This window comes from Malania oleifera, chromosome 5, assembly GCF_029873635.1.
Source record: "Malania oleifera isolate guangnan ecotype guangnan chromosome 5, ASM2987363v1, whole genome shotgun sequence".
Lineage (NCBI taxonomy): Eukaryota > Viridiplantae > Streptophyta > Magnoliopsida > Santalales > Ximeniaceae > Malania > Malania oleifera.
Genome location: NC_080421.1, coordinates 49,922,808 through 49,939,457, shown reverse-complemented (window position 1 = coordinate 49,939,457; position 16,650 = coordinate 49,922,808). Strand labels below are relative to the sequence as shown.

The 16,650-nt window shown below is 33.0% G+C and overlaps 2 protein-coding genes across 7 annotated transcripts in view; both read left to right on the top strand.

The window, feature by feature from the left end:
• The first annotated feature begins 830 nt into the window (after nucleotides 1-830).
• Nucleotides 831-2,077, top strand: LOC131155968 (zinc finger BED domain-containing protein RICESLEEPER 2-like). Its single transcript, XM_058109423.1, has 3 exons — nucleotides 831-1,119; nucleotides 1,374-1,748; nucleotides 1,953-2,077. Exons 1-3 carry the CDS (start codon nucleotides 831-833, stop codon nucleotides 2,075-2,077), a joined length of 789 nt encoding a protein of 262 aa, XP_057965406.1.
• Nucleotides 2,078-3,422: 1,345 nt separating this feature from the next.
• The window catches only part of LOC131156192 (uncharacterized), a 43,344-nt gene continuing 30,116 nt past the window's right edge, over nucleotides 3,423-16,650 (top strand). Inside the window, exons 1-7 of one of the 6 annotated variants that reach the window (XM_058109691.1) lie at nucleotides 3,423-3,568; nucleotides 3,744-3,913; nucleotides 5,346-5,429; nucleotides 5,537-5,639; nucleotides 14,259-14,327; nucleotides 14,456-14,638; nucleotides 14,748-14,821. In XM_058109691.1, the coding sequence (XP_057965674.1) occupies nucleotides 3,895-3,913; nucleotides 5,346-5,429; nucleotides 5,537-5,639; nucleotides 14,259-14,327; nucleotides 14,456-14,638; nucleotides 14,748-14,821 (532 nt within the window). In that variant the 5' untranslated portion in view covers nucleotides 3,423-3,568; nucleotides 3,744-3,894. Of the gene's footprint in view, nucleotides 3,569-3,644; nucleotides 3,914-5,345; nucleotides 5,430-5,536; nucleotides 5,640-14,258; nucleotides 14,328-14,455; nucleotides 14,639-14,747; nucleotides 14,822-16,650 lie in introns of all 6 variants that reach the window. The other 5 variants (XM_058109688.1, XM_058109687.1, XM_058109685.1 and 2 more) reach the window with 5 other exon arrangements.

Genomic DNA, 16,650 nt, shown 5'->3' with positions numbered 1-16,650 from the left:
ATGATGAACTTTACTCTTCATTTTTATTTTATTTTTTCAGATATTAAAGGGAAAATGAGCAATGACTTGCCTATAGAGGTGGAGGTGCCAAACTTGGAAGATGTAATAACGACGCAAGCTAATTCCCAACATTAGCCTTCAAATCCCAGCATGACAAATGAGAGTGCTACTAATCCTCCTACTCAATCTAATCAAAAAATGAGGAAGAGAATGAGACCAAGATCTGAAGTGTGGGATTACTTCACTAAATTTGTGACGGAATCTGGTGAAATTAAGAGTAAGTGTCAGTATTGTCATATTGATTACTGTGCTGATCCTAAAAAAAATGGTACGGGCACACTTAGATATCATATGGTTAGATGTACACAAAATCCACATGTTAAAGAAACAAAATAGACACAATTAAATTATCAACCAGCCTAAAAAAATGCAGAGGGCTCAGAGGCAACTCTTACAAATTAGAAATTTGACCAAGAGGCAATTCGAAAGGCATTGTCTTACATGCTTACTGTTGATGAATTGTCTTTTAAATTTGTAGAGAATATAAGATTCAAACATCTTATGAAAGTTGCATGCGCTAGTTTTCGAATTCCATCAAGATGGACAATTATAGGGATTGTTATGACCTTTACATGGAAGAGAGGTTAAAGTTGAAAAAGTTTTTGAAAACCTCCTCTCAAAGTGTTAGTTTCACAACTGATACATGGACTTTTTTGCAAAAGGTCAATTATATGTGTTTGACTGCACACTTTATAGATAATGATTGGAAATTGAACAAAAAGATCCTTAACTTTTGTCCAATTTATAGTCATAAATGTGAAGAGATAAGTATGGCCATTGAGAGGTGTTTGCTTGACTGGGGAGTTGATAATGTGTTTACAATGACTGTAGATAATGCAAGTTCAAATGACGTTGCAATTGCCTACATAAAAAGAAAAGTTTCTAATTGGAGAAAAGACATTCTAGGGGGCAAATTCTTGCATATGAGATGCACTGCACATATAATTAACCTTATTGTGCAAGATGGTTTGAAAGAAATGGGGGATTCAGTTGCTCGTGTTAGAAACACAGTCAGATATGTTAGACATTCACTTGCTAGGTTGAAAAATTTCAAGCGTTGTGCATAAGTAGAAAAAGTAGAGTGCAAAAAGATGTTATGCCTAGATGTTAACACTTGATGGAATTCTACTTATCTATGCTAGACATAGCTCAAAGATATGAAATGACTTTTGATAGGTTTAGGGATGAAGATCTTTCATTTAGAATTGAACTTGAGACTAGGGATGACATACTAAGTAGTTTTGATTGGGAAAAAGTCAAAAAATTTGTGATGTTTTTGGAACACTTCTATGAACTCACTATATGAGTTTCAGGTTCTTTGTATGTTACAAGTAATACATTTTTTGATGAAATTAGTGGGATTGATTGTCTTCTAAAAGAGTGGGAAAATAGTGATGACCCAAAGTTGAGTTTAATGAGCATGAAAATGAAGTATAAACACAACAAGTACTGGGAAAACATTGACAAAATGAATATGTTGATTTTTGTTGCATCTGTTCTTGACCCTAGACGTAAGTTGGGATTTGTGCAATATGCTCTTTCTACTATGTATGAAGGTGACAAAGGTTTATTGGTGGGGAAAAAGGTTCAGGATACAACATTTGAATTGTTTGCTGAGTATAAGAAGTTGTCACAATCTAAAAATAAAGAATCAAATAGAAGTGAAACTTCAACCTCCACTGGTCAAGGTGAGACAACAAAACGAAAGTTCAAAATTTTGTATCAAAAGTAAAAGACTCAAATTGGAGGTGGAGATAATAAATCAGAGTTGGATAGGTATTTGGGGGAGGATTATGAAAAGGACGTGGAGGGCTTTGATATTTTGGAGTGGTGGAGGTTAAATAGTCCAAGGTTTCCCGTCCTTTCACATATGGTTCGTGATGTTTTAGCAGTACCCATCTCTACAGTTGCTTTAGAGTCTGCTTTTAGCACATCAGGGTGTGTTCTCGATACCTTTAGGAGTTCTTCGACTCCTAAAATTGTTCAAGCTCTTATCTGTACACAAGATTGGATATGAGGTTCATATACTCCAATTAAGGTTGAAGAAGACATAGATGACCTTGAAAATCTAGAAAAAGGTAATATTATATTTATATATTGTCAAAAATTTTCATTTGTTCATTGAATGATTAATTATTACAACTTACAAGTGCTTCTATACAATTTTTTAGGGTTGTTAGAGGTTGCATTGGAGTCCACAATTGGTGAATAAGCCAAACAAAGAAAGACAAAGGTTTAATTTCATATTGAGATTATGCTTAAGTGTTTTGTCATGTAAATTACATGCTATCAATTATCATTATTGACTATATAATTTATTGTTTTGACAAATTGATGAAAACTTAGAATTTTAATGGTTTGTCATTTTCATATATTTATAGGTTACAACTTGTTGTGCGATGGTAGGAAGGGCTTCTAGTAAATGAATGGGTTGGGTTTTGGTGGAAGTCATATAAATTACATGCTATCAATTATCATTATTTTGGTTTGTTGCAGGTGAAATAAGCACAAGGAAATTGTAGTTTATAAAATAAGAAGCTGAAGAGTGGGAGTTTATAATATAAGAAGCAATGAAATTGTAGCTGTCAGCTAATGTATGAAGCATTGAAGCCCTAGTCTTTGTTTTAATTTTTCCAAAACAATTTATATTTCACTTTTGCTTTTTATTTTTATTTTGCACAATCTGTTTAAATTGGTTTATAGTATAATATTGGGGACTTTGAACTCTTGAACTCAAAGCCAAGTAGACACTGCAGACCTTTAAATTTCATGATTGGTATGTGATTATATTTTTTTAGGAAGATTTTCTAAATTGTTTTAGGAAGAATTTCAGGATTAGATTGATTAGAATTTCATGTTAGGTATGCAGACGATTTTATTTTTACATTGATTAGATTTTATGTAAACAGAGTTTTATTTTTGATATTGATTAGATTTTATCTAAACAGGGATAAGACACCTAGCTGGCTAGATTTGGGTCTCTGATGGTTTCATTATAGATTTTTTATTTCTTTAGAATTAAGAGTTTCTTAATTAAGCTGGCGGTGGATAACGTAACACTGTAACAGTGTAAATTTTATTCTTATAGTTCAATAGTAAAATATTATTTTTATTAATAAAATTAATAGATAAGGTGTTTAATTGAGCTGGATTTGATAATTTTATTTTTTTATTGTATTCTGTTTTTGACAATTAATTCTAAATAATTTCGATTAAATTCGGTTAAAATCGGTTCCAAATTGGTAATTTGGTTAGGTTCAGTTCGGTGTGATTCAGTATTTTGATCGATTCGATTAACAACATTATTTGACTGAAATTTTTGATTAGTTCGATTAATTATCCTAGCCGAACTAACGGTTTGCGCACACCTCATTTGTAGCTGCTTAGACGACATCGCATTTACCCGCAGCTTTTGATCTTTTCTTTCCCCGGCTATAGATATTTCCTTATGACCCTCTAGTTTCTAATTGACGTTTGCCGACATAAGCCTAAACATCTCATCCTTCTGGTATGTAAATTCCTAAACTGTAATATATAATCGAGTACAGTTCATTCCTTATATTGATTTTGATTTCTCTCTTCAGCCTAATGAATTTCTGCCATTGTCACGAAGGAAGAGAGTTCAACCCAATCTTTCATCTTATTGAAAAGGAATTGTTAAGGTGTGTTTGATGCTATTGCAGGGAGTAAGTCAACAGTGTATATTGCTTCCCAAGAGGGGCTCAAAGAATAAGTGACGAGATTAAGAGCTTGCGTGGACAGCCATCAGATGGTGTGTGCTAAAAAAATGGAGGAGTTTGTAGCATAATCAGTAAGAGATGCAAACATGATTCCATGGATTGTGATGTAAAATGTGAATTTTCCTTATCATTTCTATTCTAATACATTAATTTTATGGAAATGTTGTTTGGATTTTTTTTTTTGGTTTCATTGTTAGAGGAACACATTCAAAACCCTAAAATTAATTTTAAAATTTTTTCATTTCATAATTTACTTTTATTATTAAATTCATGCGATTAAGGGTTCCCTTTTATCATAAATGGCAAGGCCTTTTCCCCCATCCGTCAAAGGGTGTGAGCAAAGTTTTCTATTGCTGAATTTAGAAAGACAGAAAATTACATTTGTATTGATTTTTATCAAGCATGGATATTATATTTTTATTGGCCATAATCTCTACTTTACATTAAGATGTTTTTTTTTCTCCCCAAGATTGATTCTAAACTAATTTTGCTTCATTTGGCTGCCTAGAAGATGAAATACAATCTTTATTCATACATTTATTTTTTTTGATGCATAAGAAATTTAATTTTTTAAAAAATAATTTATTTTTTCTTTGCAAAATGAGCAGAGAAAGCATTACATTGTTAAACATGTTTCATAAGAATTGCCATATTAGAAAAACTATTGATGATTGATTTAAGCTTTTCGCATGAGTTTGTCTAACAATATGGAGAAAAATCTAATCATCTTGTTATTTTAGCCAGCACAGTTTTGTATCTGTGAAGAGAGGACTTGATTACATGCCTGATCATATTTTTGCAAGTTTTTTGATTTTTTTAAAGATTAGTAAATATAAATTCTGTCTTTTGTTGGTGGATCTAATTGAAGTTACAGTTCTATTTGTTCAAATTGAATATTTTTCAATAGTTTTGCAAGTAAGTTTGTCATTCTCTATTATGGACTTAAAGAACAATTTGCGCAATTTAAAAGTTAGATGCGATGAATACAAAGATCTTGCTTTGGTTGGGAGAAGATAAATGAAGGGATTGAGAGGAGGGAAGGTGAGCGATTATGTGGATACGTTAGAAAGTTGATAATATGAAAAGTATTTAATGGAATTATTTTAAACATTTTATAACATTTAAAGACATTAAAAGAATTTAAAATTAAAGTGAAAAATATTTAAAGGCACTTTAGGTTTTTTAAAAATTATCACAAAAAGGCTAGCAAAAATTTTGTTTTGTTTTTTATTGATTCTAACTTATTTTAGTGGATGAATGTGCTATTTGTTTATATTCATTAGTTTGTAAAGGATTTAATGCAGACTTGGATGGGGATCAAATGATTATTCATGTGCTATGTGTTTTGAAGTAGTTTAATAGTTAATAGTTTAAAATAATATTTATTTTTTAAGACTTTGAAAATGGGTTGTGCATTAGAGGTCCAAACCTCTAAAGGATGTTTTAATTTTTGAAATAACTCTTGTTTCAGTTTGATCCGCACCTTTCAATTTTGCTTCATTTTTTTTTTTTCCTGCCATTTCGATTTGCATGTCTGTTCTCCAGCAACATCGCAGCGTTCCACAATGGGTGAATCTCCATCGCTCCTATCTTTGTGCATGGAAGCAGTGACTAAAGAGATACTCTCTGGTAATCTCAAGGCCGTTGCTCTTTGTGTGCTGCAATGAAGCGTGCAAGCAGTTATACAATGAAATTATTTTTCTTTTGTGTTTTTGTTTTTGATATTGTGGTTGTAGGTGATGATGCTTTTCCGGAGATATACGATCTTCCCTCGGAGCTGTTCGATTGCTTATTGATGCACTCGCCTCCTCTGGCCTTGCAGAAGTTACAAGAACAGTTGTCAGTATATTGATCTCATTCTTATTTACAATCTCTTTAATTATTGTCGAATGAAACTAAAACTGTATTGACAGTTTTTAGTTTGGATGGGAGGGGATTTAGGGAGGAAGGCATGAGTGGGAACCCTATTAGAGAGTTAAAATTTTCGCCCCAAACTAGGGGGCAGGGGAAAGGGTTCTTGCTCCCCCTTCAAAGTTCAATTCCATTAAAATACTTAAGTCTCAATTGGATGGGAAGTAGGGGGTAGGGTAGTGGCGGAGGTTTGGGAGGGAAGGTTATGGGTTTCATCTCCTCTTCTTTACTCTCCAAATTCCCAGGAAAGGAAGCATAATCATCCCATCCTCACCTCCCATACTATATAAAACATCCAAAAGGTAGAAGGTAGCCATCCCACTTCCCTTTCCTTCCTGTCTGTTCCCTTTTTAATTTTATGCAATAGGTGCATTTGTAATAAACTGGGCAGCACATTATTGACTTTGGAAGTTTGAGTCGTCAATATTGAAGAAATTTTTGAAATTTATTATTATTATTATTATTATTAATATTATTATTATGAGACATTGAAACCTCATGTTCAAATGTGGTAGCAAGATGGCATTGGTTATCACATTGACATGAGTTTTTTAGCCATTTGAGGGAGATTGTAGTTTGATGGTTTCTTAATTCCTAAGGTTCTGTTTTTGGAGTTGGGGCTGTGCAAATTCTGGCAATCACATTGGAGGACCATCAAGTTACTGTTAATTTTATAAGACCAAGGTATATTAGATGGTTAATGACAATTCCTATTTTTGAAAATTAAAAAAAAAATGGAGATTGGATTCAGTTTTTGCTTCAGGAATGCCATTTTCCAGCATTTAGGTTAAACTTTTGCAGCTTTCATATGGCTGTTTTGTTGTAAATTTTCAATAACACGACTTGAAAATAAGGCATGTTAGATAGTTAATGACAATTCCCATCTCGGAAAAACAATGGAAAATGGATTCTATTTTTGCTTCTTGAACGCCATTTTCCAGCATTTAGGCTAAACTCACCACTTTCATAGAGCTGATTTTTTGCAAATTTCAATGACATGGCCTGGAAATTGAACAATCAGAATGATAGGCAGTGTCTTCTGTCAGCATAAATATAATTATTGTGCAAGCATCATTCTATGGTTACAACTTACAATGTGAGGCACACCAAATATGATGATATAATTAATCTGCTGTGGTTAAACTATGAGATAAAAGTTTCCTGCACTGTTCCAATTTTAATAGTGATACTTAGCTTGTTAGAAAGGACACAAATAGTATCATGGATAAATTGTGAATGATAAATTATCACATGATCCAAATCCCCCTTAAGACCCTCCACCTCTCCCCACTCCACATCACGACTAATGAACCTAGTAACCTACTAAGTACATCTAGTAATAAACAAAAAAGGCAATAGCAATTCTAGCTGATGAACTCCCCTTGAAACGTAAAACCACAACATATGTTGATCATTAGCAAATACAAACGAGGACAATCTCTAATCCTCCTCCTCCATCTAGGATCAAATTCTTTTCTTCCCAATACCCAGTCCTAAAAAATCCTACTTGCTCTTTCATAAGATTTCTTAGAATCTATTTCGAAACTAGCTCCCTTCCCATAATTCCTTTTAACATCATCCACAATTTCATTGGCTATAGTGCCACATCCAATATTTGACTACTTATACAGGCAACCTAACAACAAGATGTATTAACATCCAAAACCTATTTGCAATTGCCTTAGCTGGGACCTTATACTCGCTAGTCACCAGGCTAATAGGTGGAACATCCCTCACTTTAATCTATTTATCCTTCATAGGAAAATAAAGGTTGAATTAACACTCATCCCTACAATGTCATTATCAACTTTCTAAATAAACTTAGAAGATCATCCTAAACAATAATCCAACAAATCTAGAAAAACCCATTGGAACAAAGTCATATGGCCTTGAGGCCTTCTCCTTATCCATCTCAAAAACCATTCTCTTAACATCTTCCACCTCAAAATGTCTCTCAAGCCAATTTACCTGCTCCATCAATATGGGAGACCATTCTAGAACTTCCATTACAAATATATCATGAGTCTCCTTCAAAATATAGCTCTCCTTAAAAAAGGAGATGATCCCCTTGAGTATCAAATTAGTACTTCTAAGCATTTCCACCCCAATCTCCTATTTCTTAATATAACATTTTCACTTTTTAGTTTTTACTGCTAGCTACTATGAGAAAGTCTAGAATTACAATCACCTTCTTTTATTACTTCACCTTAAACTTCTATCTGCAACTGACTTCACCTTAAACTTCTATCTGCAACTGTTTCCTACAATGAGTAGAATCTATCTCATGCAACAACTCCACCTTTTTTCCTTTTGCTTTGCCACAAAGTACCCCCCTAGTAATTTATCAAGCTCTTTGATCCATAGTTTTGAAAATTGGTGTATATCAGTCGTTATGTAACAATATTGGCTTCTAAGACCATTATAGGGTGATATCTTGGGGGTTCTCCAATTCACGACCAAATGGGAAGTCTATTACAACCGTTGCAGCATGGTGCCATTATGGATTGTCACAAGCCAGTGTCTGGCTGTGAATGACTAAGATAGGTTTCTTCATCCTCTTTTTTGTTTTTTTTCCTCTCTTTTCCCTTTATTGAAGCTTAAAAACTCAATTTTAAGTTGCTTTATTTTAGTTAGTAATTTTTTAATAAAAAAAAATCATTTTTGGGTTTATTTTTCTAGATATCTAGCATATATTTTTTAATAACTAGCATTTATACAACAACAACAACAACAACAACAACAATAAAGCAATCCTTAAGTCCCCTATATGTGGTTGACTACCTGACTCCTTTTTTGCCAATTTACACGATCATAGGCAATTTCCTTCAACGAATTCAATGCTATTAGATCCTTACTCACTATCTCATTCAAAATTATTTTAGGTCTATCCATACCCCTTTTACAGCCCCTCACAGTAACAAGCTCATTTCTCCTTACTAGTGCAGTGGTTGGCGTATGTTGCACATGCCCAAACCATCTAAGCCGCCTCTCCTTTATAGGAGTTACTCCTAACTTACGGTGAATATATTTATTTTTGAATTTATCTTTAACACTATACCATTTATCCACATAGCATTCTCATCTTGGCAACTTTATACTTGTTGGTTATGTTGTTTCTTAGTTGCCTAACATTCTAATCCATATAGAACAATTGGTTTTACGGACGTTCTCTTTTAGTTTTAAGGGTATTTTATGATCACATAGCACTCTTGAAGCACTTCTGCAATTCACCCAACCTGCTATAATTCTATATATTATATTTTTTTCAATTTCTCCTTTAGCTTGCATAATTGATCCAAGGTATTGAAATCTACTAATGTTATTGATTTCTTGACCATCAAGTTTAATCTTTTCTACAATATTCTTTCTACTATGAGTGAAATTGTGTTTCATATATTGTATTTTTTCTACTCATCCTAAACCTCAGATTCTGAAGTTTCTCTTCATAATTAAAACTTAGATTCTATTCCACTCCTAGTTTCATCAATCAAGACAATATCAGCTACAAACAACATAAACCATGGAACCTCATTTGGGATACTCCTAGCATGTTCATCCATCACTTGAGCAAAAATATAAGAAGTCAAAGCAGATCCTTGATGTACACCTATTCTGATTGGAAATTCCCTAGCCTCTGCACCTGTAATCCTAATGCTAGTCATACTTTTTTGCCATATTTCTAATGCCATTAGTATACCTACTACATACGCCCTTTTTTCCTAAAATGCACCATGAACTTCCCTAGGTACCTTATCATACACTTTCTCTAAGACTCTAAGTCAATAAAAACAATATGAAAGTCTCTCTTCTATTCCTTAAATTTTTCCATTAATCTACTTGAAAGAAATATAGCTTCTGTAGTAGATCTCCCAAGCATAAAACCAAATTGATTTTTGAGACCCTTGTTTCTAAACTTAGTATTTGTTTAATTACTTTTCCCACAGTTTCATTGTATGATTCATAAATTTAATTCCTTGATAGTTATTACAATTGTGAATTTCGCCTTTGTTTTTCTATATAGGTATTAAAATATTTTTCCTCCATTCATCTGACAGTTTTCTAGTTTTTATAATTGTGTTAAATAAATTAGGCGTTATTGTTTCTGGCATGAAAAGGGATAGAGGTAGGCCTAAAATAACTTGGAATGATTGTGAGTAAGGATTTAATTGCCCTTAATCTAATAAAGGAAAATGCTCTTGATCGGGTGAATTGGTAGAAAATGATTCATGTAGCTGACCCCAAGTAGGACTTAAGGCTTGTTATTGTTGTTTTTAAATAAATTAGTGAACCATATAATTCCGTTATCACCTGGACATTTGGAAACTTCAACTGGGATGTTATCTAGTCCTATAGCTTTTCCATTTTTCATTTTTTTAATACAAATTTTAATTCATTAACTCTAATTTTTGCAAATAAATCTCATATTTTTAGCCTTGTCCTCATTTGTCAATTTTAAGTTTAAGCCTTTTACTTGGTTTTTATTAAATAGCTTACTATAGTAATTTTGCGATCTTTCTTTTATGTCTTCTCCCTTAACCAAGACAATATCATCCTCATTTTTTATACGTTTTACATTTCCTTAGTCCTTCTTTCTTTTTCTAGCTTTAGCAAGTTTAAATGTCTCTCCCTTCTTTTGTATCTAATCTAGCATATAAATTATTATATTATCTATGTTTAACTTCACTAACACCTTTTTTGCATATTTTCTCTTCTCTTTATACTCTTCAAAGTTTTTCGTATTTCTACATTTTTGCCATGTTTTATACCAAATTGCTTGTCTTCACTGCTTTTTGGGCACCTTGATCCCACCACGAACTTTTTTTACTATTTGAAGAATCTTTTTCGTGATTCACCTAAAATTTATTTGCTATCTTTTTAATAGAGCTAGCTATCCTACTCCAAAGAGTGTTTGTGTCTACGCCATCACATATTGTCCAATCACCATCTTTGATAATTTTATCTTTAAATTTTATTATATTTTCTCTCTTTAGGTTCCACCACCTAGTTTTGTTGCACTGATTTGTATCACCCTTTCTCTTTCAATTTTTCATATACACACACATATATATATATATATATATATATAACACTAAAATGATATGTTTATAGTTAATCTTTCACTTGAGATAACTTTACAATCTTTACATGATAAATGATCTACCTTCCTAATGAAGGAAAAAATCTATTTAACTTTTATTTTACCCACTCTTGATGGTTATTAATTGTTTTTTTCTCTCTTTTAAAGCAATTATTCATTGTAATAAGATCATATGACATGGGGAAGGCTAAGATCATATTCGTAGACTTTTTAATCTCCATATCCATGTTCTCCATGTATCCTCTCAAAACCTTTATTATCATTTCATATGTTTCGATTTAAATTAGCTCTTATGAATATTATCTTATTCCTTGATATCCCTTGTACAATACTATCCATATCTTTCCAAAATTGTATTTTAAGGTTTTCTACTAAGCCTACTTGAGGAGCATAAGTGCTAATAACATTTATTATTCCTTGGCCTAAGACCACCTTGTTTTTTTATAATTCTATCCCCTACTCTTTTGAAATCTACGACACTATCTTTTAAGTCTTTGTCTACAATAATTTCTACTCAATTCTTATGTATTCTTTCGAGTGTACCAAGTTTGAATCCTGATTTTTCAATTTCTATTGCTTTCTACCCTACCCACGTCCAAAATGATGTGGAGATCCTTGCATATTTGACACCGTACTCGGGTGTCGATACAGCACGTTGCTTTGGGTTGACGACCTAGCCCACTTTTGCCCACTTTTCACTATACTTTGGTTGTATAAATGCAAGCGTTGCTCATAGGGGATGCCCCAACGAATAACCGCTAAGGATCATATCATAGTGGTCTGACAAGTTTTACGCTAGCTGCTAGCTACCTAGTGCAACCCTCCTTCTTTACCCGGGCTTTGGTCCGATTGTATGTGGAAAGATTAGGACATTGAGTGCATAACAAGATGAGTTAATAACTAGCATTCATATAAACCTAAATTTTTTTCTCTTATTAAATTACATATATTAATATTTTAAGTTCTTTATTTATTTATTTTTGTTTTTCGTACTCCTACTTTGGAGACAAAATTATTTTCTACTTCTTTGCATTTTTGTTCTTGTTTAACATATGAGCATTCTATGTTTTACTTTTTGGATAATATGAATTCCATCAAAGACTAAAATGGTATAGGTGATGGCATTCTATATTTTATATTTCTTTATATATATGATTTCTTAGTTTAATTTGCACTTATAATCAATAGAATTGTGAAAAGTAGAGAATGCATGCTTGTTCTTTCCTATAGCAACTAAAGCAATCAAGATGACATCTAATATTTTTAGTATATGTTATATTTAAATTGATTAAAATTTACTAAATCATTTAAAGTGTTAATATATAGGATTTTGGGATCAAAACATGTGAATCTACATGTTTTTAACTAGTTTGCTAATGCAGCAAATGAATTCATTTGGCAAAGTTTCCTGAGATAAATTGAACAATTGAACAGAACTAGAATCAAGAACAATTGAACAATGAACAATGATTAGACATAACACTTGGCAAAGTTTCTTGAGATAAATTAGGTAAGGAGTCTTGGCACCTCATGTGTAACCAGAAACCTATCAATATGAATTGCAATCTTCTGGGATCAAACCAAGTGAACTTAGCATTGTCTAGCCTCTCTCAAGTCAGAATCCCTAATAAACTCATCGAAACTCCTCACTTGCTGTAATCCTAGAACAACGACCACCCTTACGAGACAAACTGAGAGCATGAAACGACCCACCAATGAATAGGGAGCATAGACTACTTATGATTTCATATCGGTACAATTTTATGGCTTTGGAGGGAAGAGGAAAAAAGAAAAGGTTTTGATTTTGTGTTGTTTTTTTCTATATTTTGGACTCTTTGGCTTGAAAGGAAAACCAGGAGATTTAGAGATCAAAAGACTCCACTTTTGATGTGGTAGAAAGCTTCATTTTTGGCTACAATTTGGTCTTATTCTTGGGTTTTTTGGGGTATTTTGCTGTCCAATATTCAAAGGGATTGGAAGGCAGCATTGATATAAATACTTTTATCTCCTTTTTCCTTTTGTTTTTCTGCAAAGGAGGATGGCCTGTCTTCTTTTTCCTGTAATTTTTTCTTGTTTCTTGCATTAATGAAGTTTTGGTTATCTATAAGAAAAAAAAAATAGGGGACATAGGCATGAAGCACATCGGGCAATTTATCGTAATAGAAACTTCTTAGATGAGGACAGTTAGGACCATGCACCTACGTAAACCATGAAACTTCTAACTGAATAGACATTCATATGGTGGATCATGAAGAGGCTCTTGAGTGAATACAATAAATTAATAGATCACCAGCGCCTTGGACATACACTTTTTGGCTTGGACATTTCATGCCAGTTCTTCACTCTCTGTATAGACGACTAGCTAAAATCTCTCTCTTTCTCTCTCTCTCTCTATGGCTAAACAAAGTACATTAAGAAAATAGAAAAAAAGTAAGAGCATGAAGGAAGGATAAGTCATCCTCCTAAAAATGCCCCTCAAAAAAAAAAACAGAAAAAAGAAGAAAAGGCAAAGGAACAAGAACAAAGTCAAACCAATAAAGCCAGCCAATCCTGCTGAAAAGCTGAGAAGAAAATCAAAACAACCTGAAGAAAGGGCCCATAAAAATGCAAGAGACAATCCTTTCTCAAAGAAAATTCATGGGATAGATTGACCACTGAAACATGATGTTTCTCTTCAACCATATGAGCCAAAACACTGCATTCCCAAATCTTGAGAAAGAAAATCAGAAAGCCCCCAATGAACTTGGGCACCCCCAACTCTCACCAATGCAGTTAGCTTTTTCCATATACTCCAAGCTGCTGAGCAATAAAGGATGATAATGCGGCTTATCACTACTATAGCGCATCACTAGACAAAACCCTGAACTGCATTTACTTTCTTTCAAGTTCATTGAGGCAGCATATGCTTTTTTTCTTACTTTGATATTCCTTCTGCTGCATGCATAATTTTCTTGCTCTACCTTTTAAAGAGAATCCCTCCAATATTGGATTCGGTGTGAAAGATAGGATTTTTGCAGCTTGAAGCCTCAAATCTTTCTATTTGGTCTTTACATTTATATTGCATTATTGGATCTTTCCTCAAATTTTTAACTTTGACATTATTGGCTGGTTTGAATATTTGAGTTTTTTTTTTAATGATGAATGGGTTTTTTATTTAAATCTTTAAAGTGCTTCACTTTTGAAAAACGAATGAGCACAAAAAGAAGTACGCATTGTGTTTACAAATTTTTTTGAATAGATCTACTTCATTTTTGGAATATTCTTATGATTTGGTATCAGCATGGTTGCGTTTAGTACCTTTTATGTTCATACTTATCTTGGGTTACCAACTTACCATTGCTATTCTTCTATTCTAACTTTTGATAACTAGAGCTCAAATAAATATATTGCAACCTTTATCCTGGTCGTTCTGTTATTTAAAGTTCATTGTCCACTTTTGTTTTGAACAGGCGATTTGAGGACTTAAGTGATCATGAATATACTGATGATTACTCTAGTGTTGGAAGAAAACGCCGAAGGTCTGGAATAATTTTTCCTTTTTTTTTTTTTTTTTTCAGTTACTAAAAATGTATTCTACAAATATCTCTACCGAAGTCATGAATAGTAGACATTGTTATCATTCTAAATTTGAAGCAATGTTTTGCAGACATGATAACTTCAATACAGCATGGAAGGCATTATTCAATTCACGGTGGCCTGATCTTGTTGGACAGATTCGGCCAGTGGATTGGTTTACCAAACATAGGGTATGGTTTACCAAACATAGGGTACCAAAGTATGATTTGACAAGTGAATGGCTGAAAATTTATTGGGAGACACATTTGCAGAAGTATGTTGTCTGATGAAATACATGTATTATTGCATTTGCATATGACTACATTTTCTTGAATTCTACTAATTGCACAGTGCTTTTTCTTTTATGCTAACCTGAAAGACAGTTGCTTGGATGAAGCAGTTGAGGTTGCTTTGCTCCCTTCTTTTGATGGACATATTTCTGAGATAAGAATTCCTGGTAGGAAGATTTTTGTTCATTTTTTATTTATTTTATACTTGTTTTTAAAGTTTTAGGGGAAGATATGAGCTAATTTTATTTTTATTTATTTCTTGAGATTAGAAGAAGATATTTCATTAAAGAAGAAAAAATGTACAAAATGGAGGATAAGAAATATTCATAATAAGAAAAGAGAACTGAACAAAAAAGCTACAATCAAGCTACACAGCCTGCCAATATTGCTGTATATCCAAGAAGCACATCCCTTTAAAAAAAAGCACTGCAAACGAAAAGCAAAGCCAAATAATGAATCCTGCCCCAGAGCAAAGAATATGTCATCTTCTTCCCTGTAAAAACATGTGCACTCTGTTCCAACCAAATACCCCAAAAAACTACAGAAATTCCAATCTCCACAAGGCTGAGTCATCTCTACTCCTACCAAAGCCTGGAAAAGGAAATGATGACATATCCCCCACTGGTTTCAGATACACCAGTCCTCTCCAAACAAACCCAACAGCTTATTTTAAACCCTCAAAGAACAATGCCAAGAAAGATGAGAGGCGGGCTCTGAACTGTCAGAGCATAAAGGACACGTATCTGGAGATAAAGATTTTGAAGTCCTTTGCAAAGGTTGTTGGTGTTGACCCTATTAAGGACAGCCTATCAAATAAATAAAAGCCTTGATCTTAGGGAGGAGGGAAGACTTTAGCCTTTCAAATTGGACGGATGAAGTAGCAAGGGCATTTCAGAATGAATCAAATGCTAAAGAAATAATTTACAAAAATAAATCCCCAAAGAATCTAAAATCCAGGACTGCAAGCCCCCTTATTGGAAGGAGGAAAGCTCTCCAACAACAACAACAACAACAAAGAAGAGAGCTTGCTACCTCCCAATCACTAAGAAACCTATGAAAACTAGGTTTCAAGTCTCAACTTGAGCTTTCAAAACTCAATTCAACTTGTTGATGCTTATATATGTGCGTGTGTGTGCACGTGTGCGTGCAAATACAAGTATGCTACACACACACACGTAGGGATATTCAGGGTTTTGTTCCAAACAGAATTGTTAAAAATTGAACTGAACCATACCAACGGTTTCGGTTGAGTTGTTTTGTGAAACGAAACTGATCTGAACTCATTGGTTAACCAAGTTTGGTTAATTGATAGTTTGGTTTGGTCATCCAATCCGAACTGATTCTGACAACAATCATAATTTTTTTTATTTAAAAAAGGATGTTTTGCTTGGGTTTTGGTTTAGTGTGTGTAAACATTATATTTATGTAAACCAATCACACACAAATATTTGTGCATACTATTGTGTAACTTTATGGTATATTATCAGTGTGTGATATATAAATAAACACATATATCAGTTTGGTTCAGTTAACCATCGGTCCATGAACATTAAAAACTGAAATTGAACCGATAACCAAAAGTTGTAAAAAAGATGAACTAAAATCAAACCAAACAAATTGGTTAACCGAATTTTCAGTTTGGTTTGGATCCAAACTTCATATTCGGTTTGGTTTTCAAATATTTTTGAACAGCCTATATATATATATATATATATATATATATATATGTGCTCACATACAAGTGTACTACCAAAAGTGTTGATTGTCAAGAACAAGAACTCTAGTAATGCAATGCTTTATCGGGTATGAGGATTTGATAGTCAAGAATTCTTCCAGAGTAATTGACCTTTTGAAATCCACCAAAAAGTCTGTATTCTGTAGGAAATCATGGCTAGTTGTATGGATATAACTGCATTGTTTGTCTTTTTCTTTTTTCTTTAAAATATTTTCTTGGAAATTAAAATTTCCTCCATGCAATGTTGTGGTCTTTCCCAAT